General features: G+C 44.0%; 1 protein-coding gene across 1 annotated transcript in view; it reads left to right on the forward strand.

The window, feature by feature from the left end:
* The window catches only part of COL23A1 (collagen type XXIII alpha 1 chain), a 173,249-nt gene that overhangs the window by 120,785 nt on the left and 24,801 nt on the right, over positions 1-27,663 (forward strand). Inside the window, exons 3-5 of the mRNA XM_088174022.1 lie at positions 4,475-4,519; positions 12,221-12,228; positions 15,432-15,458. Coding sequence (XP_088030148.1) covers positions 4,475-4,519; positions 12,221-12,228; positions 15,432-15,458 — 80 coding nt within the window. The remainder of the gene's footprint in view (positions 1-4,474; positions 4,520-12,220; positions 12,229-15,431; positions 15,459-27,663) is intronic.

The raw sequence follows: 27,663 nt of genomic DNA on the forward strand, positions 1-27,663 counted from the left end.
ATCTGACTTCTGCCCATGAACCAGAAACCTTTTCCTCAGGGAACAAGAGAGTAAATTGGCCTTTGTGCAGGAGCAGCCAGCTAGGCCGGGGCCGTGGTTTCCTCATGCTCGATACCCGACCCCACGGTGCTCTGCTGCAAACTTCTTCCTTCTAAGTGAAGCCATATGAAAAAAAAAAATTTCAAAATCCATTCTTTGAGAGTGGCTGAACCAACCAATTTGTTCAACCATTCTTCTAGCTGATTCATTTTTAACTGAAAAAAATGCTGATCTATTGAAAACAACTTGAAAAATGCCAAAAGGGAAGAAGGGGAAACAAGTTAAACCATTTGAAGCTCATAAAAGAAAAAAAATAAAAATTTAAGTGCAACCACATGAGTGGTGTAAAATTGGTGTAATACTTAAACCCACACTAGAGCACAATGTGTTAGATATGAGTTCCTCTAGAAAATAAGGCCCTAAAATAACCTAATATTTATGACTGAGATTTCACAACCTGATCAGCTCACTGTGTCATGCTTGCAAGGGAAAAAAACCTCTGGTTTAAAGATCCACTAAGATAGGTCTTAATTTCACTTGGCCAAGGTTTTCACTTGAATGCTGCTCCCAACTACTTCTTTGGATCAATGTAACAAAAAAAAAAAAAAAAAAAAAAGTTCCTGAGAACCTCAACAGCACGTGGCTTGAAGGAAGAGAAGGACCCAGATTTATGGAACACATCTGTGTTTGTGTTCTCAGTGCAAAAGGGTGATGTGTAGAAGTGTAAGAGAAGGGCACAAGTTGGTGTCTCAAGTTCTTTAGTTCTTGGCTAAAGTGTGCTTCACTGGCATAACATTTAACAAAGTACTGGTATTCAGCAGGATTTTGCTGGACTCCCTTTCTTGCTAACATTTTAAACTCACTTTATCCTTGACAAAACATTGATTTCACCTGATGCCCAACAGTAATTTGCCCAGGCAGGAATTTATCCATCCAGCTGAAGGGATGAGAGGCAGCAATAAAGCCTCCCAGCCATGGGAACATGGGTCAAGGACTATTTGGTTTAATTACAAGGGATAGAAAGACATTAAACACACATAGTGCCTGTTCTCCTGGTGTTGATGGATTATGGTGTTCATTGAGCAGTACAATTTACAATGGGTAAATTAGTTCAAACAAAGGTTATTTACTGTACCTTGGACAAATACGTGGCTTTGGCTTTTGACAATATTTGATGTGAATAATAAAGTGATGTTGATTTTTAATATTTAATTTACTTGCCCACAGTAGATGACATAAGTGGCTGCTACCCAGCAATTGTGAGTGTTTACTGTGAACTTTTTACCTTGTTTCTGAGGAGCTATTCTTTAGATACATCCATCATCTCTTCCTCATAATATTTTCAAATAGCAATGTATTTCATTCTCTTTCTTTGTCTTTGGGTTACTAAATCTATCATCTTACTGGGAAACTTATGATATTGTCAAAAATTGCATATTATGCCCTGGATTGAGGCTGTTTAGTTTGAATGTGACAAGTTGTTTAAAAATAGACTGTTATGCTTTGTATTCACTCTCCACTCCAAAACTCTCTTTCATAACAATGTAAATAAAGGACTCCCAGAACTGATACAGTGGGGCTGGCACAGTTAGAAGAAAAGACTCGGCTATTGCCCAATTTACTTTAATGCAACATAAATCTTAATTATATTGAATAACTATCAGACTGTGAGGTCTTGGGAGATGGAGTCATTACGTAACAGTTTATCTTCAAGCAAATTCCCAGGCCTCCTTAATTTCTTTTGTAGCTTCTTAAAGGGGTTGAAAACAAGAGGTGTAACATGGATTCACTTTATGCTTGGTTCATTAAGCAGTATCTAAATCTGAGCCCCCAGAATAAGTTTGAAATTGCTAAAATGAAAATTTCCAACTGTGCTGAGTGTAGATGTTATCACATCTGCAGAGTTTGGGGTTGCAGGGGCATTAATGACTCCTGGGCTGCTCCTCTGTGCTGCCCTCTCCCGTGGGAGCTGGGAGTTCTGTCCTGCTCACCCCCATCTGCACCACAGAATTGATTCTTGCATCTCTTGCCCAAAGTAAGTACTGGGTTTGGTATTTTTCCTTTTAATTCCCACCAAACTTTTTTCCCCTCAGAAACATTTTCTAACCCAGGTACTGAATGGCAGCAGGATTCTAAATGTGATTTCCAAAATCCTACCTTTTTTAACCAAATGGCTTTCAGATAAAAACAGCAAGTGAAACAGATGAGAATGGATTTTTAATTTTTTCCTCTCTCAATTTTTGTTTATCTCAAACTAGCCACAAGCAATATCTCTAAAATATATTTTTAATTCCATATGCTGCACTCATTTTACAGATTTCCTGGAAGTCTGTAGGGAAAGAATTATAAGACCACAAAATGATTTGGGTTGGAAGGGACCTTTAAATGTCATGTAGTCCAATCCCCCTGCAATGAGCAGGGGCATTTTCAGTCAGATCAGGTCAGTCAAAGCTCCATCCAATTTGACTTTGAATGTTTCCAGGGATGGGTTATCTACCATCTCTCTGGACAACCTGTGTAGGTGTAGGCAAGAGCCAATTTTTCCCATGTGGTGTGAAGGATTAAGAAATTGCTTAAACTTGAAAAAACCAAACAAAACAAAACAGCCTAGTACTAAGGTCCCTTTTTATACAGAATCTTTGGTTTCTTGCAGGTTTCTCACATTCTCAGTTGAATGGCTCCAACCCAAGCTTCATGTGGGAGCTCTATGCATCCACCCTTTGATATCAACTCTCCTTTAAGCTACCCAAAAGCATCAATACCAATATATTTCTGCTTGTTTAGATACTTGGCCTCCCTCTCCTACACCTCCATTGGGACATCCCCTCCTCCCAAAAGAGTGGGAGGGAAAGCAGAATGGTCACTGAGTGAACCACTTTAGATTAAACAGATCCAGGAGGAGTCCTTGGAAAGGCAGGGAAGGATTAAGCAAGGCTGGTGTTTAAAGCACCCCCTGCACTCCAAGGGAGGCTGGGAGCTGCTGAGGCTCAGGCTCTTCCTGGAGGTCAGACCCCCAAAATTAGCCCAGTGGGTGGTGCAGGTAGAGGGGCTTTAATTGCCCAATCACCACTGGTCTCCATGGTTGAAAAAGGTGCCTCATCAGAGCTGTGGTTCCTCTCCAAAGCAGCTTGACTTGGGGATGGGGGAGGTAAACCTTTCTTCTGGCTGTAATGTGCTTCCAAAGAGGCTGCAAATATGTTTGGGTTTTTGTCTTCCCTGTGAGCAAGTTACTTTGGGAGTAGTGATAGATGTTTCTACCAATTTGTGACTACCCAGGGCTTCTGTCTGCCAATCCCATAGCAAGGGAGCAAGTGGGATTTGGGTTTCCCACTGGAGGTCCTGTGAGGGCAGGGGTCTCCTGGAGCTCTGTGGTGGGCTGGGGAGGGGGAGTGCTGGACAGTGTATCCAAACTTCAAAACGGAGAACTCCAGGCCCTGGCTGAAATTCTGGAGATGCAGTTGCACATTTGAGCACAGAAATGTTTATGCAACAGGGGAAATTCTGATAGGACTGCAGAAATATTTAATGATCTTTGCTTATCATCCTTTTCCAGCAGAAAGGAGAGGGAGCAGTGTTGTTTCACAGATAAAAAGCAAGTTCTTGCTTTTTGTTAATATTGCTGTCACTCAGCAAATACTCCACCAGAGCTGGCTGCAGAAGGCTGCAAAAAGAGGCTTTTTCTTCCAGCCTGGTAATGGTGTATTGTGGGAGAAGTGATGCCTCCAGGGGCCAGGCAAGGAATATTGGCTGCAGCAAAGAGGCTGCAACACACAGGCATGAAGGACGTGGTGTTAATGGTTTGCCAGGGACCTGGATGCTCTATGTGTGCTGGAGCAGTATTCTGTATCAGAGTTTAATGTTTGAGTGCTTTTTTTTCCTTAATTAAGGGTATTTTGTCACTTATGGCAATTTATTGATCCCTTAGCCATTGCTGCCCAGTAGGGTAAGAATATAAGCAAGCTTTATAGCTGAAATGATAAATGTATGACCAGATCTAGGCTGTGTCAGCAGTCTGCACAGAAGCAGCTCTGACTCAGATACTGATTAGTACCAAGAGGTTCATGTTCATCACTTTAATACTTTAAGTATTGTGATTTGCAAGCTTGTAACAGCCATTTGCAGCACACAGGGATGTGCAATGCTGCTTACTCAGCAAAGGATTTTTTCCAGAATTTTTGGTCATGTTAGATCTGGGGTTCCCTCCTATGTAAGCAATACTGACAACTTCAAACTTGCTTCCCAGCTTGCCGTGGTTTTTCACCAGAATTATGTTGTGGGAAGGAAAAAACTGGTATTGTGCAGCATACTAAGTATTTTGATATTTGGGAAAGGGGGAAGACATGAGATGAGTCCACAGGGAAGGACACGTGGTGGATACTGTCCTGAACCTGCTGTCCACGGGTCATCACTAACCCTGAGCTCTCTCTCCCCACAGGGCCCCCGGGGAGGCGAGGGAAGCCCGGCCGGCGAGGAGAGCCAGGTAAGCAGCACCTGCCCAAGGCACTGAGGAACCTGGGGGGGTCTCTGGATGGTGTGGGAGCCTCTGGGCAATGACACCTGTCACCTCCACCTAACAGGCTGTGGAACAGGGGCTTCCCTCACCCCTGTGTGCTGGGCATGAAGGGTTTTATTAAAAACTAAAAAACAAAAACAAAAACAAAACCAACTCCCCAAACTCTAAAAAACAAAAACAAATTTTAAAAAATTAAAGGAAAAAAACCAAACCATAAAAAAACCCAAAACCAAAAACAAGTAAATTCCACTCAAAACACCCACAGCTGTTGCATCTTTTATTCACCTTTCCATTTCTCTTTGCAGCATTCAGCCTCATCACTGCCCCACCCAACATGAAAGAGGGACAAGTGAATGAAACAGGGAACCCCCCAGTCATGTTAGATGGGAGGTGTGCACTGGATTGTTCTCTGCATGTGGAACATATCCATAGGTTGCCTGCCAGCCATAGGGTGGTGGTGTCTGCATTTGGGAGTCAGGGATAACCAAACCTTGGCCACCAGCCATGGGCACATCCCCTGAGCATCAGTGTCCCCTCAGCCTGGCTGAAACCACAGAGCAGCCTCGCTGGGGATTTTCATCTGAGCTGGCTGTAATTCTGTGTCTCTGTCACTTCACTGTATCTGTTGAGGTTTGGGCTTTTGTCCCCGTCTTTGAAATGGGAAAGGACTGACCCTGTTTCAGCTGGGGAGAAGTGCTGTTTACATTCTGCTGTTGGGCCTGAGTGCTGCTGGAAAAGGGAGAGGTGCAGCTGGTGTTGCTCTTTCTGAGGAAAACAGGGATGTGCCCAGAAAGCCAAGTAGTTTTTGGGACTGCCTCAGTGTGCCAGAAAGCAGTACATGAAATTCCATGTCCCAGCTCTTAGGTTCTTGCACACTGATAGAATGAACAGGAGCCAGTGGGTTTTCATTTAGTGAGGAGGCTGAATTCTGTTCTCTGCTGCCTCTGCTGCTATAGAAGATTCACAAGCGGAATTTCAAAAAGGGCAGCAGAATTTTTTGATCACCAATATTTTAAACAATTTTTGTGACTCTGAGGAAAGGAAATTGAGTGGACATGTGCTGCACACCAGCAGCAGCACATGAACTCATGGACTGATGGACAAGAAAGGCAGGCAGGCATTTCCCTGCTCTTCCACTGATGGTATTCCAGAGTGCATTAGGGGTTTTCTGAGATAGTTTTGTTCCTGAAGCATCAGGGATTTACTCCTGGCCAAGGGATAGGTGCTGATGGGGTGGTGGTGGATCCCAGCCAGTTTTGTCAATTTGTTTCTTTTTCCCAGCAGCTGGACTGTAGGAATAGCCACCAAAGAGCTTTGATTCTTTTTTTGGTTGTTTTTTTAAATATCACCTAAGAGCTTTCAGGAGCACAACCAAGGGCAGCTGGAGAGGTCAGCCAATGGATCTGATTTTATATGCAGGAATTTATGTAAATTCTGTGCAAGATGTGTCTTTGGTCCAAACAAAAATCTGGGAGGTAATGCTGAGCTCGCACATGTCCTTAAATCTCTTCTCCCTGCTTCATGTAAGACTTGGGTAAAGCAGCATTTTCCCTCATGCTGTGACACATCTGCAAATGCACTTGAGCATCCCTCTGAGGAAGGAGAAAGCTGCCAGGGAATCAGTGCAGAACCAGCAAGAAAACAAGCATTATAAAAGAAAAAAAAGATTAAAAGAAATTAATCATTGATGATAAAAAAATTCAAACCTTAGTAACAACGTTTTTGAAATTTCTGAAGTTGTAGAGGAAAATAGAGAAGAGTGCATCTGCCACCCACTGCACACAGCCACACACTCAGGCTCGAAGGGGCAGCTCAGTGAAATCCAAGGAATGCAGGGCAGAGCCTGAGGATTGCCCCGCTGCAGATACACACACAGGGAGCAGGCATCCCACTGTGTATTGCTTTTGGCTGAGCTGCCAGATGTTTGTTTCTCCAGATAACTTGAATATATACTTCTATATTAGTTTGAGAACTTGACCACACATAAACCAAGTCCTTGTTCCTTCACTACAGCTGATAAATGTGAATAAAACTTTGTTTGTGTAGCATGCTGGTGTCCATCCCCAGGGACCCTGCCTGGTTAGGGCTTCAAGCCTCCAGACAAAGGCTCTTGGAGAGCCAGAAGGCTCAGCCCTGCCAAGGGGAGTGTTTTTCTCTGGCATTTGTTGAAATGCTCGTGTTGAAAAACCTTTTCAGATTCATATTGAAACTTTCAATGTATATCTCTAAGAAACAAGCAGAGAATCTGTTAAGAGATACTCCTGTCCCTTTTAATCACACCCTCTTGTTGATTTAAACCAAGACTGAATTTTGCTTTTTTCTTCTGCCATGATGGATTCAGATAAAATAAATTAATCCAACAGCTCTGTTTCTCTAAACTAAGAATTCATCATCATGAAAATGCATTGGGACAACTCCTCTCTTCCATAGATATGCACCATACCATAAAAGATTAATTTTTAAACCATTTCTCATGAAAAAAAATTAACTATTTAGACCATTTGGATGTGGGACAAGCCTGCTGCACAAGTTTCAAAAAACACTTGTTAAACCAGTGGGGTGAACCCCCATTGCCCCCTGAACCCCAGGGCAGGCAGTGGGCCCTGCCTCTGAGCTTGGTAGTTTATTTATTTTGCTGTAGAGAAGCATAAAGGCAACAAGTTTTCCCCTGGGGAGCCCTGGAGGGCAGAGGGGGCTGCACTAAACCCCAGCCTCCCTCTGGGCTTCACATCTCTGGTGGCAGCTTGAGCTCCACGTGGTGGCATGGTTGTCCCTGCTGTCATCCCTTCCCTGACCCCAGACACAAGGATCAAGTACCTGGGGGAGTGTTCCTGCCACCACCAGCCCAGCTGAACAAACCAGGGACTAATTGAGTCAAACGGCTCCATCGAACCCATTTTATTTACTCTCTCCATCATCTGGCCCCATGGGAATCACTGCTGCAGCAGAGGAGCAGTCCTAGAGCTGGGCACAACCACTGCAAAGAGGCTACTTTTAAAAACCAATTTATCCCACTGTTGTTACCAAAACAGAAAAATTCCACCAACCAGAAAATTCACCAGCAGCCTCCCAGGAGAAATGTCACATTGGCTGTTTGGTCTGGTCCAGCATGTCCTGAGCTCCACCCCATCCTGCTAGGACAGACACAGGTGTCCCAGCACCCTTATTCCTGCACATGATCATCAGCAGTTTCTTTTCCAGCTGGAAAGCAAGCATAGCCTTGAAGAATCGTGTGCACCCACCCATGGAAGCAGTGTATAAAAAGCAAAACACATTTTAGTGCAATTTTATGTGGGATTTTCAGCCTTCTCTCACTGTGGGGTGGAAGAAAGGCTTTGCAGCACTTGCTGTGGTGGTTGGTCCTGACAGCCAGCCTGCTCATCTCAGATGCAGTTCCTTTTCCTTGCCAAAGGCAAAATCAGGTTTAATGTCATGTTAGCTTATTTTTTCAATGTGATATGTCCCAGTGAGGACACAGTTCAACTGCTGGAGTGAGCGTTTGTGAAATAACACGGATTTTTTGCCAGGGGCCTGGGAGGTTTTGCTTCCCTCCTTACTGCCAGCTGGTGCTGTGTGAGTGGGATGGAGTATGGATGCACAGCCCTCACGGGGCTTTGTGTTTATTTTTTTTTAAGACTGAGCCATGCTGGGGTGTTCCTGAAGGATGGATGAATAGGATCCAGGATTTGGGAGCTTAGTTTGAGTATTGGTTCAAAGGCTTTGCACAACTAGATGGTGGGAGATGATGTTCCTGTCTCTTGGAATATCATTCTGCTTTCTTCCCCTGGCTTGACAATTGATCCAAAAATGGATCTAAAGCTCAAAATCTCTCAAGATAAACCAGGAGACAATCCACATGAAACATACAGCTTGGGAAGTCTCTGAGTAAGGCTCTGCTCTCCTCACATGAAGCAGGAGCTGCCTCAGGACACAAACACCCAAAGCTGATGGCTGGGGTGTTGTGTAGCACCTGTGCACAGCTACAGCCCAGGGGGATAAACACTGGCTGCTTTAGGCACAAAATTGCCTTTACAGGTTGGCCTGAGAGGGCATTTTTTGACTAAGTGTTATTTCATTGGAAAATCCTGACTTGGTATAATTTCTGGTTTTGGCAGAAAAAGTTTTGTTTACAAAATATTTTCACTTCAAAAGCAGTTTTTGGGGAAATGTGTTGAAATTGTTGCTATGGGATAGAAGTCTTTTGTCCACCAGCCATGATTTGTTTTTTTTCTTCACATTACACTGCAGGTGTTGCCTGAATTTGAACTTCTAACAAAGATTTAATTCAAAGGGTTTTTTTGTTTGTTTGGGTGGGCTTTTTTCTTACAGCTATTCTGTTTGTGCAAATATCCTGATCTGGAACAAGAAAGAATCTAAAGCTTTTTTAAAAGGAAAAAACCTATGAGATTTCTGTGGAGGAAAGGCTTATTTCTCTCCCAGCCCTATATATACTTAAAATCCCATATTTTACGTATCCAGATTTACATTTTCAAACCCATTAGCCATGTGATTGAATGGACAAGCGTAAGTACATAGTTGTTATTCAACAACTGAGGCTGTATATGGGTGAATCACACAGCAAATTGTATTTATTTGGGGATTTCCATTGCTCCCCCTATTTCTCACGATGAACTGCCTGTGACAAGCTCATACTCAACGATTTCTTTTTCTGCTGAACTTCAGGAAAAATCTAATCTGTCCCACATGTGCTCTCAGTAATGAGCCTCTGCTAGGAGAGCATATTCCCTGTGTGCCCCAGCACCGAGGCAGAGATAGGAGTCAACACACAGTGACAAATAGTTTTTCTCAGATTCTATGACTTCTTATGGCTGTAGCAGTTGTCCTTCTCTGTTGTTACCCATGGCTCAGTTACTCCCCTTACAGCATCCTGAATTAATAGCTCTATGTGTATGTATGTACATAGCATGTGTGTTTAAATACACATAGCCATGTAGTATTATAGATTTTTTTAATTACAACTTTTTACATCTTCAGGTGGCCACAGATGCATGTTTGCTACCTTTGGGATGGGCTATTTGCCCTTTAGAATTGCAGCAAAGTCCCCTCTAACCCTTCCTGAGCTGTTGGAAATGTCAGGCTGGTTTTGTTTCCTCTGCCTCTCCTCTCGTGGCAGGAGAGCTTGCATGATAAATGATTTGCAGATTTAACAGAAATATCATCCCAAAATTTCCAAGCTGAAAAAATACTTGGGAATAAATGACTGTGACCTGTCATTTTCCATATGTTTGTGTACTGCTGGGAATGATGCCGCTGTGACCCTCTCGGGCTTTGGATATACAAAATAACATTAATGTTGGTCAATCAGGAAATCTGGGTCATTAATTTTTAATGAGTTTTGATTTTCACCTCCTGCTAGCACAGCTGTGCATGTTCTTAAGGAATCTTTTTGTGTTTCCAAATATCTCCATGCCCTTGCATGCTTGAGCACAAGGTGTTCACTCGTGGTTATAGCAGCATCCTCCCTGTTCAGGTAAATCAACCATAGACCAAAATCTGTGCATTTGCAGGTTATCTTTTCTTTCTCCTCTTCCTTCTGAAATTAGCCCCCAGGTTAATTTGTCATGTAGTTTTTGATACACAAAGGCTGTTTCCAACTTTTATTTGTTGTAAGAAGAATTTCCTTTCAGCCTCTCAAACGGATTCTTGCCAGTCAAAACTATTAGCAGTAAATTCTGGCAAATTTCTTTGAAAAGAGCATGAATCTTGTGCAATGTGCCCACAATGATGAGATGGCTGGATGAGGGGCAGCCTCTGGGTGCAGGATCATCTTTTTTATTTATTGTTGCATTGCAAAATATTTTACTTTCTTTGATAGGAAACAAGTGTCTTGTGGCTGGGCTGTTGAAAATCACGTTCAGCAAACCAGAAAGTGATGTTGCTCTTAGGAAAAGATCAGTTCAATAGGTTTAAGTTTATGCCTTAATTAAGATTTTTTTTAGCCTTAATTGGCCAATAAAAGTGAAAAGATTGGTGCAACTCCACTGATGGGGCTGGAGAACATCCAAAGTTGCATGTACAGTTCCCCCCATTTGACTGTGATTCCTGGATTTGGGAGGAGGAAGCACTTTGGAAGAGCACTCACCTGCACGAGTTGGGGAGAAAAAAACAGTAGCTGAGAAAAGGAAAGTAGGCAACAAATTCCAAAGAGATTATAATTGGTACGTGATTGAAATCTCATATTAAAATAATTTCCTGCCCACTTCTTTGAGACTTTGTCTTGACTTTTCCACAAAAGGGCTTTTGTGGGTAGGCTGGTGTAAGTGAGTTAATAAATCAGGTTTATGATTCTCAGTTAATAAATTGGCATAGAGCCATTGGCTTCTGTATTCAGAAGAAATTAAATCAAGGAGAGCAAGTTAAGTCCCTGTGCTCCTGGCCTGGAGTGAGATGTGGAGGTTGTCCCTGCCCCAGGCATGGCTGTGGTTGTCTGTGCTGACCCCCTGCAGGTGACAGATCAGCTTGATGCACTGCCAGTCGTTACTTGCTGCCACCCCTCATTCTTAGGCTTGTTTGGGTTTTTTAAATTCAATTGAACAATGTTTTTAGTTTTAAAATTAATTCTAAAATCCTTGAAAAGGCATTGACTTGAAATATGCTTTTTGAATAATATTGTTAAATAACATAAGATGAATAAAGCTTTTTAATTTTTTGCCTCCATTTTAAGCTTTCCCACTTTTTTTCCCTTTTCTAATTGTGCTTAGTTTCTGGTTTTGATCAGGCAAGAATCAGAGCATGAAGAAATCCCAGGCAGTGCTATAGGCTGTCTCATGAACAGGAGTGCAATGTGGATTGCTTTGGATTAGGGCTCAGAGTTCACCTCACTGCAGCACCAGTTTGGGCAAAGTGCAGAAATTGGTGTGGCTGGTGGTGAACACCCTGCACTGCTGGGGGATATTGGCGAATGTTTCTTTTTTACTGCTGTTAAAGCCATCCTCACACTGTGCTGCTGGCCCATGAAGCCCAATGTGGGTGTGATGGGAATTTCCCTGGAGCCAAGGTACTGCAGCAATCTACTGGCTGCTGCTGGACCCGAGCAGGGGGGTGACACAGCACTGTGGGGTTGTGTGACGTGTTTGGAGGTCAGGGAGAGATGGGCACCATCCCACAGCAACATCTGGGGTCTGTGGAAGCAGCAGCACTGTCCCCTCAGGTCCCTGCTACACTGCTCCTCTGGCTTCTGTGATCTTATCTCTTACTCCTCCTGCATTACCTGAAGGATAGATAAGGTCCATGGTGAAAATAGAGATTTTATTCATAAAAATGTGCACATTCTTCTGGCCATGTCTGCCTCCTTTTTGCTGGCCACAGGTGGTGCCCAAGGCTCTGATGCCCTGCACACGGGCCCTGCTTTGTGACGTGCCCAGGGTTCTTGTGGGGGGAGAGGAAACAGAGTCACACAGTGAAAAAGATGGGAAAAGAGGGGGTTTACTCTCCTGTCAGTACTGCTGTGCCAGCAGCAGGGGTGAGGTGGTCCTGTAACAGGAGGATGTGGATTGTGCTGAGTATATCTGGAAAGTCTTCACATGGGAATTGGGCTGAAGAGTCCTAAATCATTCTATTGTTGGTTCCTGCTTTGTGTTGTTTTATCAGATTATATTTTTTCTTTGTAATTGACTCTTTTTTCTTTGTTTTTCTTTTGTTTTCCAGGACCTGCAGTAAGTATCGTGGATTTTACTGTTGGATCAACAAAGTTAAGGCTTCCCCTTCCCCTGCCTTTCAGTGTCCTTGCAAAAGCACAACAATTTTTGGTAGAGGTGTGTCTGGAAACAAAATTGGTACCAGATGCTGCTGTATTTTTTTTTCACGATTATAGACAAATTGTGGGGGGAATTTTAAAATGTTTAACTTGCTACCCCAAGAGACTTCCAGTAATTTTAAACTCAGAAAATACTCAGCAAAAAGGAGTTTTCCCTTTAAAGAGTTCTTTATTCTGCCTGTATTTAACAGAAAGAGTGCTGTACTAATATTTAACATGTTGCTGGGTTTATTGGTTCTAAAGCTCTGTCTTGCTTTTCTTATCTGTTGTGTTTCCAGCATTTAATACGGGTTTGGTCACCTCACAAGGGGGGCTAGAGGGAAAACCATAGCTTGCTTGCTTCTTTCTTTGAAGTCTTGGGTAGAATAATGAGCATTCCTACCAACGCAACCAGAAAATTTATGGGGAAATAGTTGTTTGAAGGGCTAATAGTTGAAAATGTGTCAACTCCTCCTTTCAAATGTTCAGACGTGCCTTTGGCTGTGCCACCACATCCAAATCTGTTGTTCTCCTGCTGGTTTTGGAGTGAAAATTTATGTTTTGCTTGTGCCCTCCAAGTTGCTGAGGGTTCATTTAAAAAATAAATTATAGGTATTAGGTGCTTCTGGTTTTCTACCTTTCCTCCCCCAAAGGACGAGGAGGAGGCGGAGAGGTTTAGGCTGTTTGCAGCCACATTTCCTTGTCTGTCATTGCACTAACAGAGGCATTTCTTCATGTTATTCTCTTTCTACAGAGCCTCACTGGGTTAAAAATGGCTTATTTTAGGGAAAATAAATTTGGCAACTATTCCTGGGCTAATAAATTTCCAGTTCTGTTTTGGTGACAAGGAGTGGTCCCAGCACCACAGCTTTTGTTCTCCTGGGATTGGCAGCACTGTCTGTGGGTTTAGTTAAGGGTTTTCACCCCTTTGAATTTTTGCTTCTATTTCAAGCTCATTTTTTCACATAAATACTTAAGAGGGGGGTCAAGCAAAACGATTATTTGGGATTACAAATAAAGAGCATACTGGGATACTGCCTATTTAAAGCTCCTTATATACACCTTTAAGGGACATTCCCCCTTGACTGACTGAAGTACCTTGGCTAGTTTGAAATGGGTTTGTGTAGCTGTTTGGTGGTGCTCAGAGGCTCTTATCAGCCCACACGCAGCCGGGTGTGTTGCTGCCTCACGTGTGCTGTCTGGTCACGTTTATTATGGCGATCCAACACAGACAACATATGGTGCACTATTAATTTTTCTTTGTCTCTAGTTGGTTTCATTTCCTGGTTCCCACGGCACTATTGAATTGCAAACGGAGCACAGGGGGGATTTAACACAAACAAGACTTTTTTTCCTTTCCTCTCCCCTTGCCCTTCATTGAAAGACAACTCCTGGTTTAGTTAATTTTTGCGTGGGGTGGGATTTGTTGGTTGGCTGATTGGTTTTGGGTTTTTTTAATCCTGCTTTTTAGCATAAGTAGCCTTTGCCAGAGACTTCTTTAAGCATAATATAAAGTAAGTCCTAGAACCCACAGAACCACAATATTATTTTATTTCAACAGTATTCATTTATTAGTTTCTTCTGTTTCTTTATTTAGGCCAGAAGGAATTGATTACTTCTTACATGTACAGCATTACACTGCTCTAACTGTATCCCCAATTCTGTTGTTCCCTAGTAGCAGTTGTTCTGCTATTTTATTCTTTTGGCTGTCATAAGTTAGTTATGCATATAAAATTATTAGAATTTGTGGTACAGGATTTGTGGCTGATGGATGATTGATTGTCCTGTCGTAAGTAAGGGGTACTCTGCTCAGATATGCTATAAAACCTCTGTTTTGGAGACTATTAAAATCACATGCCGGGTAGGAAATTTCTACAATTGAAATATAGACTTACCACAGACCGTAATTAAACATTTACAGTCACAGATATTAGCAAACACTTTATGTGTTAGTGTGCTGGCTGGGGAACTCACCAGCAAGCGAGGGCAGGGCGTTCCAAGTGTTTCCTATTTATCTGTGTGTGCTCCACTGCCATACATCTCCATAAAAACCTCCCTGTACCCTTTATCCCAAGACTGTAATTGGTTACACAGGCGGTTGCTGAAGTCAGTGCTGTTTCTGGATGGATCAGGAGTGCTGCAGGAGCCATTCCAGCTGCAGGGCTGCTTAGGAGAAGGGAGAGCAGAGCCCCTGTGGTTGGTGTGAAGGGGCTGCCGGGGCTGTTCCATGCCATGAGAAAAGCCTGACTGACTGCACCCGCAGCACGCTGACACAGCCCGTGTTTATGGCAGCAGATGACATTGCTGCACACATACTCACTCACCTCGCTGCTTCTTTGTGTACCAGCCAATACTCAACAGCTCCCGGGACTCTGCCGTGGGTCTGGCTTGCAGCAGGCTCTGCTGTAGCTCACGGCATGGTTAACAGCCCCTCGGGCTGTAAACGCCTCTGGGAACTCCCCAGGAGAGCACGGAAGGTGAAATAGCCTGAATGGGCTGTGTTTTATTCTGCTGGTCCTGCAGCTGCTACTAGGAACTTCAGTAGGGCTGTTCCCCCCCAGCATCAGCTGTGCTTTCTGCTTCATTGCAAATAAAGCAAAGCTTAGATGTGAGCTGGAAGAACTGCATCCTGCAAGGAAGTTAATGGATCTTAGAGGGGTAAACCTTCACTGAGTCAAGTGCTGTAACAGGAGTTTGAAGCTCAGTGATTGCTGTCCTGGCTGCTGGCTCAGCAGCTGCAGCCTCCACAACCTCTCCCCAGCACTGAGGTGTTTTCTTTCCTCTTGGTACCCCCACCCAGGGCAGATTTATGGCCAGGACCCAGAGTGTGCCATGCATGTCTGTGGTTTCAGGGGCAGCAGGGGCTGAGCACAGGCAGCAGGGATGGGTGCAAGTTGGTAAAACCCGTGGTAAGTAGCCAAAGGGGAGCAGGAGATCAAAATCCAGGGACAATACACTGTAGGTGCGACCTCTCTGATAGGAAAGTTGCCCCAAGAGGTTTCTCCAGAGTTTAGTGCCAGGGCTGTCTGGAGAGCCAATGGCCCCGTGTCCTGCCTGCTGCTATGTGATGTCAAGCTACTGCAGGTGCATTGACTGACTTGTCTCCCTTGTTCCCCCCCACAGGGGCAGTCAGGACGTGATGGTTACCCGGTAACTCCACTACTCCTTCGATTTTTATTCTTTTCTAATCTGCACCCTGTGGTCCTCTCCAGCTTTTTTCCATGACGTTTGATTCTCCTTGCCTGTTTTAAGCTGCTTTTTTTTTCACTTATTCCCTCCTCTCTTTCTTCATTAGCAATAGCTTTTGAGGAATTCAGCCCTAAAATTTAAAAACCTGAGCAATAATCTCCCTTAATGTTTATAGGGATTAAATACTTGAGCCCTTCAGTGGTTGTATTCATGCTCTTGCTTAAGAGTTCACTGGACTGCAAAGTGAGTGAAGGCTTTGGAGTTTGTCCCACTTAGAACTGTCAGAGGTGATACTGGGGAAGGAGCCCCAGATGTTGAGATAGATCCTCATTTTCCCATGTCCAAAATTTTTCCGTGGTGTAGAACTGTCCTGCTGGATGTGCAGAGGAAGGGAGTCCTTGTTCTGGCAGATCCCAAACTCAGCCTCCTGGCTGGCTCCCCTCAATGCCCTTGGATGGCCACAGTGCTCCAGCTCCAGGGGGCTCAGTGGCTCATCAGGGAGCCACTCCCAAGCACGACTTGGTGTAAGTGGTTGGTAAAAAACAATGCAAATTCTCCATGTTCAAGGCATGGAGAGAGAGTTTCCATCCCTGCTCCTGCTTTTTGACTTGATGTGGTGAATTCTACACTGCCTGTTGCTCTGGAAAGAGTGTATTGGCTATTCTTAGCCTTCTCCTTCCTGTGGTTGATGCCCCTTTTTCTTTTTTTTTTCCCTTCTTTTATTTTTTTTTCTTCTGTTGTTTTTTGGTTTTTTAGTTTGTTTTTTTTTCCCCTGAATGAGTGTGTTAAGGAAAACTCCCTGCTTGTCTCCACCACCACGTGCCCTGGCCTGGTTCCCCTTGAGTGCCCAGAAACCATAGAAACATTTATTGAGTTTTATGTGTGTCAGGGAGCTCAAGAGAAAAGGATTGGAAAGGAAATCCAGGGGAATTTGCAGTTCAGGGGAAATGCTGCTACATTTCCCCAGAAATTGAGAGGTGGGAGATGGGGTTAATTTCACAGAACCAGCCTGTGTTGCCCTTGCATCCCTGACATGAAAGTACTTGGGACTCCCCAAATGATGAGGATAGATGAAGTTTGTTGCGAGGGGAGGCTGTGGGTGAGCAGGGCTCTGTGTCCGGGGAAGGGGTTTGTCTCCCTCAGGTGGCACCTGCCCGCAGCAGCCCCAGAGATGCTGGAGCCAGGAGGTTGTACAGATGCCTCAGGGGTCTGTTGGAAATTAAGAGTTTAATTTATAAGAAGTTAAGATGTGAAATTTCACTCTAATGGGCTGTTTATTGTCATTTTTAGGGTGGCTTTTTGCCCTTGTGGGGTGTGGCAAACACTGCTGGATTAGCAGTGCCCTTGGCAGGTTTGTCCCTTCTGCTGTCTCAGTCATGTGGTTCAGTTGCAGAAATCCGAAAACCAGAAACTCTGGGAGGAAACAGGGACTGTTCCCTAGGAGAGAGCATCACCACTGTCCCCATGGGCAGCCTGGCAGCTTGCCTGTCCCAGCTCCTGGAGAGGGATTTTGGTGATGCTCCAGCACTTCTGGACGGTGTCAGGGACAGGGAATGACCTCAACTCTGCTGCCACATCTGCCCTGGGAAAATGGCATTAACATCACCATAAGGGTTCTCCTCTTCTCTTACTCCCAGGACCTGCAGTGCAGGTGAGCTGTGGGCTGGTCTTATCCTAACTTTGAAACCAGCCACATGGCTGTGGCTGTGCTAATTAACTTTATTAGATAAAGAGGTGAGGATAATTTTATTTCCAAAGCACGATGCATCCCTGAAGAAGGAGGAAACTGAACATAAAGCTGGCTTGGGAGTATTATTCAGCAGAAAGATATTGATAGGTTTTATTAAATCCAGTTGCATATTCAAATGAATTTACTTATTTAGTTCCCTTCAGGGTGATCAAATAAACTGAGCTGTTTTAGTGGGTGGATGTGGTGAAAATGCAGAGGTAGAAGGTGGATATTAAGTGGTGTGTGGTGACACATGCATCCCTCAGCCAGCAGTGCTTTGAGCTGCTAGTTTATAACTGAGCTGCAAGCAAAGGAAGCTGTAAGGGGATGAAGTGATCCAGAGCTCTGGAAATGGGGCTGACAGAGAAAACAGCTTCCATGAGATGATTTCAATATTTTTATACTTAACATCTGAGGAGGAGAGGTTTGGGCCTTACAATAAAACTTTACAGCAGGAACAGGTTTTTTTTTTTTCTTTATGAAGTTCTGTAAGTTTATTATTATTTTTGAAAGCCCCTAGTGGATTTAGTTTCCATTTTTAACCCTATGGCATATCCTACTAACATTGTCATAACAGCTATGAAGGATTTTGAGATTTGTTGCTCTTCTGCTCTTGTTTGATTTGGTTTTGACATCCCACTAATTATGGATCACAGCACATACCTCAGCCTGAATTTCAGTGTAAGGGCTATATGGGTCTGTCTTCTCTTTCCCCAGTAACATTTGAACTTGGCCCATTTCAGCCAGATTTGACAGGACAAAGACTTTCTAGAGAGTAGTTTAACTTTTGATACTGGGGGCAGATTAAGGGAAAAAGCTTTTCTGATGCCAACGGTGAGACAGGAGCCATGCTGCCATACAGCTGCCTTGTGCTCAGGTTTGCACGAGGGCAGCAGAACAAAAGCAGATGTGCAGCCACCATGATGATGGAAATGTGTTTCTTGTTGGGCAGGACCAGGCCCTGGGACCCCTGGGACAGGATCCCCTGGGACATGTCCCGAGCTGTGCTTCCTGAGGCAAGGACCATCCCTGCTGTGGAGTGGTTCCTCTCCACGTGATGTGCTGACAGCGTGTTGGGGTCATTTGTCCTGGTGAAGCTGGGAGGGGGCTGGTGCAGTGGGGCTGTGGCTGCTGCATCTGGGCAGGAGGAAAAGGAGAAAATGAGCAGATGGGAAAGCTGAACTGAGAGTAGGCTTTGAGCTGACCTCTCAGAGAGGAGGAGCTCTGCATTGCACAGCTGTTTAATTGGATATTAGGAAACATTTCTTCACCAAAAGAGTTGTGAAGCATTGGTCCAGACTGTCCAGGGAAGTGGTGGAGTTACTGTCTCTGGAGGGATTTAAAAGATGTGGCTCTTGATTTAGTGGTGGGCTTGGCAGTGCTGGGTTAATGACTGGACTTGATGATCTTAGAGGTAATTTCCAACCTGAATGATTCTCTGGTTTTAAGCAATGGCTGTGCAGTGCTCTTAGCAGTCTTGCCCCCATCTCTTTCTCTGCCTCATGCAGGGATGATTCTATACTTGCCTTCAAACTACTGAGTTGTTCTCCTATATGATATTTCTCTTCTTTCCCAGTGAGATGCTGTCTTTGTGATTCACCAGAACCCATTCCCTTCTCTTCTCCATTTACTGGAGAGGCCTTTTGAAGCCAAACTCTCTGTTTCTTAAGAGTTTCATCTGCCTCTACTATTCATCCCTAAAATCAGTCTCAGCTACATCACTACGTGACATCCCAAATGCAGGGTTGTCACTTCAAGTGGGAAGAAACCAAAAGAATGAAGTTGATTAATGAGGGGAATTACTTCATGTGCATGTCTTCATTAATAGAAAGCAGAGTAGGGAAGAGGCTTTGCAGAAGAAAAGTATGATATGAAACAGGGTTGTCTCTTGTTTTATACATTTCCCTTAGAATACTAGGATTTATTTTTAGTTGAGCTGTGTGTTATTCATTTTGTCCCTCCTGTGTATAATGTTTGCCTCCTGAATTTTGTTAATCACTTGTGTGCTGCCTGGAAGACAGCAGGCATCATCCTGCCCATCTCTTTGCAGCAGTGGGAAACTTTTGAGAAGGCAGGGAGAAAAGGCATCATTCTCTGCCTGCTTAGAAGTAATGAAGCTTGTTACTGAAAATAATTCAGCATTGAGTATTCAGCTCGGTCTTCAGCACAGGAAAGATACTGATCTGTTGGAATGAATCTAGAGGAGGCCACCTGGATAAACAGAGGAATGGAGAACCTCTGCTATGAAGAAAGGCTGAGAGAATTGGGATTTTCCAGCTTGGAAAAGAGAAGGCTTTGGGACATGCTAATTGCAGCCATGCAGTACCTGAAGGAGCTACAAGAGAGCAGGAGAGGGAACTATTTACAAGGACCTGGAGTGACAGGAAGAGGGAATGGCTTCACACTGACATAGGGTGGGGTTAGATGGGATATTGGGAAGAAATATTGGGTGAGACCTTGGCATAGGTTGCCCAGAGAAGCTGTGGGTGCCCCTTCCCTGGAGGTGTTCAGGGGCAGGTTGGATGGAGCTTGGAGCAACCTGGGATAGTGGAAGGTGTCCCTGCTCATGGCAGAGGAGCTGGGCCTAGACAGTCTTTAAGGTTCCTTCAGACCAAACCATTCCATCATTCTGTGACTAATAGTGTCCTTTTCTAATGACAGGTAACTGCACCAATATAATCCATTAATGGTCTTAGGGTAAAAAAGAATCAAGACACAGACATCGCTGGCTCAATGCTGGCTTTTCATTTTGGGAAATAATTGCTCTGTTGGAATTGAGATACTCTTGTACAGGCCATTCTCACATATTTGTAGTCCAACTCACACTAAGGAACTATTGGAGCTAAGCAGGTCAGCATCTTCAGAAACTTTTATTTTGGGAGCCTTGGACAGTGAGCTAATATCTTCCTTTGGCTGCAGTATTGTAAATCCAGATCTATCCACTGAAGTCAGCTGTAATGTATAAGCCAGAAATCAACTGGTAAGGATGGCAAAACTCTGGTTTTAATTAATTTTCAAGACATAAAGTGAAGCCAAATGTGTTTTTCTAGGCTGATGTCTGTGAGTGGGGTTGAAGAAGCACGTGTAGAAGGGGAGATGGTTCCCTGACATAAAAACCCAGCACAGTGAAGCACTGGAACAGTGACTTTGGTTACAGCTCTGGACCTTGACCATAAACAGTGGAGTCTGGGGTTTTCTCCCCTCAGCAATTAAGCATTTCAGTTAGTAGGCAACTTAGGGAAAGTCTGTGCAAGCTTTTTGTGTACAACCCATAAATATAATATGAATGCAGACAGGATGATGTGTGGGAAATGAGGAACACATGCCTTAGCCTCTTCCTGGTGGCAGCTCCTCTGTGCCGTTGTGGTTCCTTTTTTACCAGAAAGCTCCAAGGCATGCACTTAACCAGGCATTTTGGAAATGGCAGCACCAGAAAACCACATGTGGCTTTAATAACAAACTACTTTTACAAGAGAACTATGGGCGTAGCTTAAAATTGAAGTGCCTGATGTGTTGATTAGTCGCCTCCACCTATGCAATTGTCTCAAAGTGCTGCTTGGGTGTGCTGGAGGTGCAGCCGGGGAGAGTGGCTGGAGGAGCCCTGTGTAGCTCTGGGATTGCTCTGTGTCAGACCAGAGCAGCAGGCAGTATTTTAACCCTTCAGGAGGGTTGCCAGAAACCCCATGTGACATATGGGAGGCCATGTTATGTGGCCACACCTCACGGGCTCTGTGGACCCCAAATTCTCCTGGTTTTTTGCAGTAGGCAGTTGCTTTCCAGACCTTGGGTGGTAGCTTGTGCATGGGCACAGCTGCCTGTGGTGTATTGCATGGGTGTTTTGGCTGATTATGCATTACTAGACTTGGATCCTTTTAAGCACTGTGTGGTGTGTTTGAAGGCTTCTGTTGGTGAGGTATTTAGTTTTCTTAGCTAGGCTAATCAAGTCATAAAGTAATTTAGGTTTCAGTCCTGTGTTTGTTCTCATGTTTTACTTGTAAATATTCAGACTTCAAGGAGTGTCTCCTGTGTGTGAAGTCATTTGCACACATACTTCTCCCAGTAAGAGCCCAAAAGACAGAAGTAACAAACATTCATTTTACAAGACAAACTTTGTAGTTCCAGTCTTTTTCATTTTATTTTAATATCAGTTTTGTGGCCAATTCAAGTAATTATTTGCCTAGAGGGAAAACCTCTTTAAACAGGGGAAGCAGATCCAGCATTTTTTCCTGCTACATCCATTTGCTGGCTCTCTGATGTGCAAGCACCAATGATTTTGTGATGACCAGTTCTTCATGGCAGCAGTTTATTTTCCTTTTGATTTAGAGGTAATTCTTCCATGGGGATAATAAAAAGTTGTCTTATATCCTACCCAATAGACAAATTGCAGATGCATTTGTTTATCCTCTGTGATTCCAGTGGTTCTGCATAGGGATAGGGAGAGGAGAGGAGAGGAGAGGAGAGGAGAGGAGAGGAGAGGAGAGGAGAGGAGAGGAGAGGAGAGGAGAGGAGAGGAGAGGAGAGGAGAGGAGAGGAGAGGAGAGGAGAGGAGAGGAGAGGAGAGGAGAGGAGAGGAGAGGAGAGGAGAGGAGAGGAGAGAGGTTTCTGCCTTCTCATGCAGCTTTTCCTCTGTTTTCCTGCTTTGAGTGTTGAGTGCAGCTAGTGGGTCTGAATCTCTGTTTCCAGTGCGTCTGGATCCAGCCCTGCGGTACAGAGGCTTGGTGTCTAGGCAGAGCAAAATTAAGAAAACTTGAGTTTTTCTCATTAACCACCAAAGAGAGGTAATCCAAACAGAAGCTGTCAATGACACTGGTGTTGCAGGACTATAAAGGCAGTAAGCTGCTGAAGTGTTTGTTTATAAAGCCAACATTCTTCCAAAATTACTTACCTACTTAAAAATTGTATTCCCAACTCAGAGGCCATCACATCTCTCATAGGTGAATATTAAAAAAAATATATCCAAAGCCCAACTGGATATCAAATGCTTGAAGAAAGCAGTTGGGCAGAACACATGGAACTCATTTAAGCCTCAGAAATTTGGGGGAAGCTGGGGAACTCTTTCTTCCATGAGAGTCCTTTGCTGTTTTGGAAGAGAACTGGTACAATGTGATGCACAGATGAGTGCGTTCTTCCCTCTGAAATGGTGATCTGGCATATCTGCCCAGGAGCCACAGTCTGTGCTGGGAGAAGTGAACAAACTGTGTCTATTTTGGCATCTCCAAGGGACCTCTCTCAAAAACCTTAGCAATGCCCTGTGCAGCTCCAGCCAAGTGTTTGTTTTTCACCCCTTTGGACCAGTCAGTGCTAGATTTGATTCCAGACATTTTTCTTGAGCATCTTTGAGAAGACATCCAGAACAAAGAGGAAGCTCTGTGCACAGACAGAAGGCAGCACATCTTGTGGTTAAGGAAGAGGCAGCTCCTGCAGGGAGAAAGGTCCCTTATCTCATTTGAAACCCTGCAGAATGTGGCTGACATGTCTGGAAGACAGCTGGGAATTGAAGCACTCTGGCGAGCTCAGGCTAGCAATGCAAAGGAGAGGATGAGCAGTGGGCAGAGCCCAGTGCTGCCCCAAAAGCTTTCTGAGGATAGAGCTTGGGTTTGGTTTTCTGGTTGTGTCTGTTTGTTTGTTTCTTTCCCAAGGCTTTCAGAAGTGCTGGCATGTTGGTGCCCTGTGGAAGGGAGGGAGCTGGGCTCTCCCTGCAGAGGCTGGCTCTGCACAGCCCCCGAGGTGGCTGCTCTCTTGCAGAGCTGTCTGGTTTGCATTATGGGTGAAGTTTTTAGCAAATTACTGCTCCTTTCTGCTCCGTTTCCATCAAAGAATGGGCAGAGGCCTCCCAGCAATCTGTGGACAGATTTTTTGGAATAGAGCACAGATCTGAGGGGGGGTTGTTGCCTTGTTAACACATGCTTGGCTCTTATCAGGCTGCTCTGTATTGTTTACCTGGCACCTCTGCTGGGGGATTTACTGCTGGCAGCCTGGGCTGTGGGACACAGCTCCCTCTGAAGAAATATTTCAGAACCTTTGAGGGTTTGGTGATGCTGAGCCCTGCCAGATGGTGTGGGCAGTGCCTGGGGTGTGCTCAGGTGGCCTTTTTGGAAAGGAAGGTGGCAGAGGAGCGAGAGCTGCTGCAGCTCGGGCCTCTGTGGGTGAGGAGGCCTCGCTCATCCCGCTGCCCAGAGCAGCCCCATCTTTGGGATTTCCACAGGACTGAGATTGGATCTTACATGCAGGGAGATTGGATTTGGGGGAACCCCTAAATGCCCTTCCTCATAAAAAGAAATGGGGTTTTTGAGCCGACAAGGACAGCCTGGCTCCGAGGCCATGCAGGATGCGGCCTGCATGCATAAATTGTTTCCAAATGGAAATAATTAGTCTTGCAAGGATTTAAAAATAATGTCTCATCAATGCTGCTGTTTAGTTTTGTAAGAAAATTGTAGAAGCTGTTTGGTTTTGGATTTTTTTTTTAAACTATGCTAAAACTATCATCTAGTAATGTAAAAGTCGGTTTCTAGTTTGTATGTAGTCATGGAATAAAGGGGAATTTATGTTGGACAATGCTGAAATAGCTTTTTTCAAACAAAGAAAAAGAAAATTGATAGCAAAGGTTTGTCGATAATCATGTTCATCACTTAAAAATAATATTTATTTTTAAGTGCAGTGTTGTTATGTAGCAACCCCATCCCATTGCAGTGAGGCCCACCATGCTATATATAAAATTAAACATGAAACTATTGTGATATAAGTGATCTTAATGCTTAAACATGACAACTTCGGGTAGGAATGTTTCCAGTGTTTTGCCATGCTGCAGACTGATATGATTTTTGGGGTCTCACACCAGGGACCCAGAAATCCAGGCTGATGAAGTAGGAGGCCCCTGCCCAGGACTCCTCCAGCTCACAGCAGTGAGTGGTGTGTGCTTGGAGTAATTCCTTGTATGACCAATTTCATACTCTTCACAAGTTTTTGAATGTAATAATAAATTTATTTAGCATTATAAATAATAATGATAAAAAATAAACCATAAAATATAATAAATTAAACCATGTATTTAAATGCAGTAATTTAAGTGCATTTGAAAGACAAATGATGGTATTGTATGGAAATTTTTTATTTTGTAACGGCTTCTGATCCTTCTGCACTGAGGACCTCAGGGAAAAAGGAGGAGTAGCAGTAACTGGGGAGGAGGTGACATCCCAGAGCAAGTCTCTTGGACTCAGTTTATTCACAGTTAGTGCCAGCGATTCTCAGCTGCTATTTAGAATACTCAGTTCATTTTTTTTTTCTCAGTCCCTTTTCTCCCCTTTCCCTTCAGCTGGGAATCTGGGAGCAGCCACAGCAACCTGGCTGCCTTCCTTCACTTTCCTTGTGACAGGCCTGGCAGGGCGTGCTTGGCCACAGCTTTTGCCAGAGCTTTCTTCTCACACAAAAATGTGCTGAGGAACCACATGGCCAGCAGACACTGTTCTGCCTGTGAGGATTTACAGCCTGGCCTATAGGAAGGGATGGTCCCTGGTCCCTGCCTGTGCTGCAGATGACCCAGAGCCCTTTGCAGGGATACTAAAATATTGCCATGCTCTTTTGTTCATTCCTTGAAATATAAAATTCTACCCTTTTTTGAAACCACAGAGACAGAGATGGAAAGGCAGCCCTTTGAATTTGTCAAAATTTGACTGCAGGGTTCCTTCCGACCCCTGTGCTAATTTTTAGCAGAGCAGGAAACATTAAAAATAACCATGAGAGAAGATTTCCCAACTCAGAAGGATTGTCCTCTTAATAATCTCTGGCTTTGTTTTCACTAGATATTTTTCCCCCTTAAAATTCCCGTAATGCTTTAAGAGCAAGTCCATTCCTGCCAGCTGCAGTGAGGGCACTGGAGGGGGACTGCAGAGGGCCAGGTACCCAGGCTGGCACCTCAGCTTGCTCTGAGCCAGAGGTGAGTGGTGTACACGGGAAATGCTTGTTATTTATTGGAAGAGCTTTTGCATGTGAACCAGAGCTTGCAAGCTCCATATCTTCCCTTTTGGGTGAGCTCAAAACTGTTCTCAAGTGTTCAGCTGACCGCAGCAATGAGTGGATATCATTTTTGCAATGAGAGGTGGCATTTTGGTGCTGTATCTCAAGAGCTCTGAGCTTCTACTGTGAAACAAAATGAAAAATATATCAGAATTTGTTTTAAAACCCATCTGAATGTAGCCCCTTACTCTGAAGTTGAAGTGTTGTGTGTCAAAACCAAGGCATGCATCAAGACTACATGACACAATAACAAGCTCTGCTCAAGCTTCAACATCTTGTCTTACCCATGTCTGAGTTCTCAGCATCAAGGTATAATTATATATTGTTAAAGAATAGATCATCAATGTACACCATAAAATATATTTCATTTATAAATAATGGCCTCACCTGGGCGATGGCAAAGGGGGATGCATCTTTGGATCACCATGGATCATTATTCCTACCAGAACACCTGTGCATATGTTACTCTTTGTGAGGGATGAAACCAAGGCGTGTAATTGCAATTATCACTCACCTCTGCTCCCAGCTCTCCCCACTAACCCAGCTCCTCCTGCTCCAGCAACCTGGGAGCTCCAGACGGATGTTGCAGATGTATTCTCTTAGCAAAACTGATAGCAACAATTTTTCTTTTCAAATGGAGAGGGTGTTCCACAGAGCTGGTTTAGCCAGGGACTGAAGGCAGCTGGTCCTCACTGGTGTGTGGTCAGAAAATGAGATGTGAGTTGGTTACCAGCTGGGAGGGGCCTCTAGGGTTGTCTGGGACCCCAGCAGTGTGGTCTTTCTTGAAGCATCCATGATCGAGGGATTTTGTCCCACTTAGCCAGTGCAGTGATGGTTTTGGTCAGAACTATGTTTTAGGGCAAATTGATTGAATTTTCCCTCTACTTTGTTTTAAAGCATCGGGTTTGCCCTAGGCAGAAAGTTCATTCCCTCTTGATATAGTGAGCAATGAACTATCTGAATTGTGATCACTGTGCGTGTGATTTGGAGCAAAGGACCACGATCAAGAGTGAGTGAAGGCCCAAGTGAAATTGCTCCCTGGGCAAAAAGCAGAGCCTAAAGCCACTGAGATGCTTTCTATTGCTTGGGGTGTTCAAGAAGAAAACTCTCATTTTTCATACACTTTTCCTGGTTGTTTAAGCAGAAGTATTTTTTGTCTCCTCAAAGTGAAAACGTTTATAGAGAATGGTTTTAAGTGGGGGAGTAGAGGGTTACTTGTTTCCCTGTTTCTTGTTTATCAAATAAATTAGAGATTGCTTCATCTTTAGTTAAAATGACATGGAGAAGAATTCAAATAGAAGACAATAACAATCTCAACACATGGGCACTCCTGAGATTTGCAAGCAGTCAAGTCAGGCAGCCCAGATTTCAGATGTTCTCTCTGCTCTACCCATGAAATCTCCTGGCTGCTCTTGGGAGCCCTGCCTTGCTCACACAGACATTTGGCTGGACAGGTAGAGCTCCAGCCCAGACTAACAAGATATTTAAAAGTCTGTATTAGTCTTGTCCATTCAGTGCTGTGGCTGGCCAAGAGCCTCTTTGGAACCCTGATGGATATTGTTTCTCTCAAGCATTAAATGCTTTCCCTCAAACATCTTCTGAATAGGCCATTGTTTTTGCTTCTGGATGTCTCTTTGTGGATTAATACAAGAATAGCTAAAAGCTGAAGAACTGGCATTTTATATTAAAAAATAATAATAATTCTGGGACTTCTACTCTTCTGAGAAGTTGAATGTGCTGCCAGTTCTCTGCTCAGATCCCACGTCTGATCCTCTGGAAGTCAGGGAGTTGCATCAGGAGCTTCAGATGAACTACCTCAGACAACAATAGTTTCAGGAAAGAAGCTCAATGAACCTGATGCCATTCCCAGCTTATAGAATCTAAGGAATTGAGGTGAGATAAAGTATGGAGAAGGTGTCAGGGTAGTTTGGTTGTGACCTGCAAGCCTTTGCATTAACAGACACAATTACTTGATGCATATTTTTCATTATCACTATGTAGCTGTTGAGTACTGATGGTTCCTTATAAGAAAAAGATACACATCACATGAGAAATATAACCCATGATCGCTTCAGAAATCTCATGTGTGTAAAGAAATACTCATTTGTTTTCAAGTGAACTTCTCTTGTACAGGTCCTCCAGCCCTTGTAACTCAGCTACTGATGATCTGCCCAGGTCATCTGGATTTACCTCTTTTTCCTAACAGAGCTGTGTTTCTCAGTTTCATATTCCAGGCTCCTTCAGCATAGCCATTGCAGACTGATTTATTCCTTATCAATGGCTGTGAGCTGCAAGGATGTTCTTTTTAGTGCAGCCGTTGGACTCCTCTTACCCACCTTTGCCTCTTTTGCTCAATTTCCCTATCACCGATATAAGATAAACTAGAAAAGACTCACACCAATCAGTTCCCTAAGAAATACAGAG

Source organism: Sturnus vulgaris, chromosome 15, assembly GCF_052056855.1.
Source record: "Sturnus vulgaris isolate bStuVul1 chromosome 15, bStuVul1.hap1, whole genome shotgun sequence".
Classification (NCBI taxonomy): Eukaryota; Metazoa; Chordata; class Aves; order Passeriformes; family Sturnidae; genus Sturnus; species Sturnus vulgaris.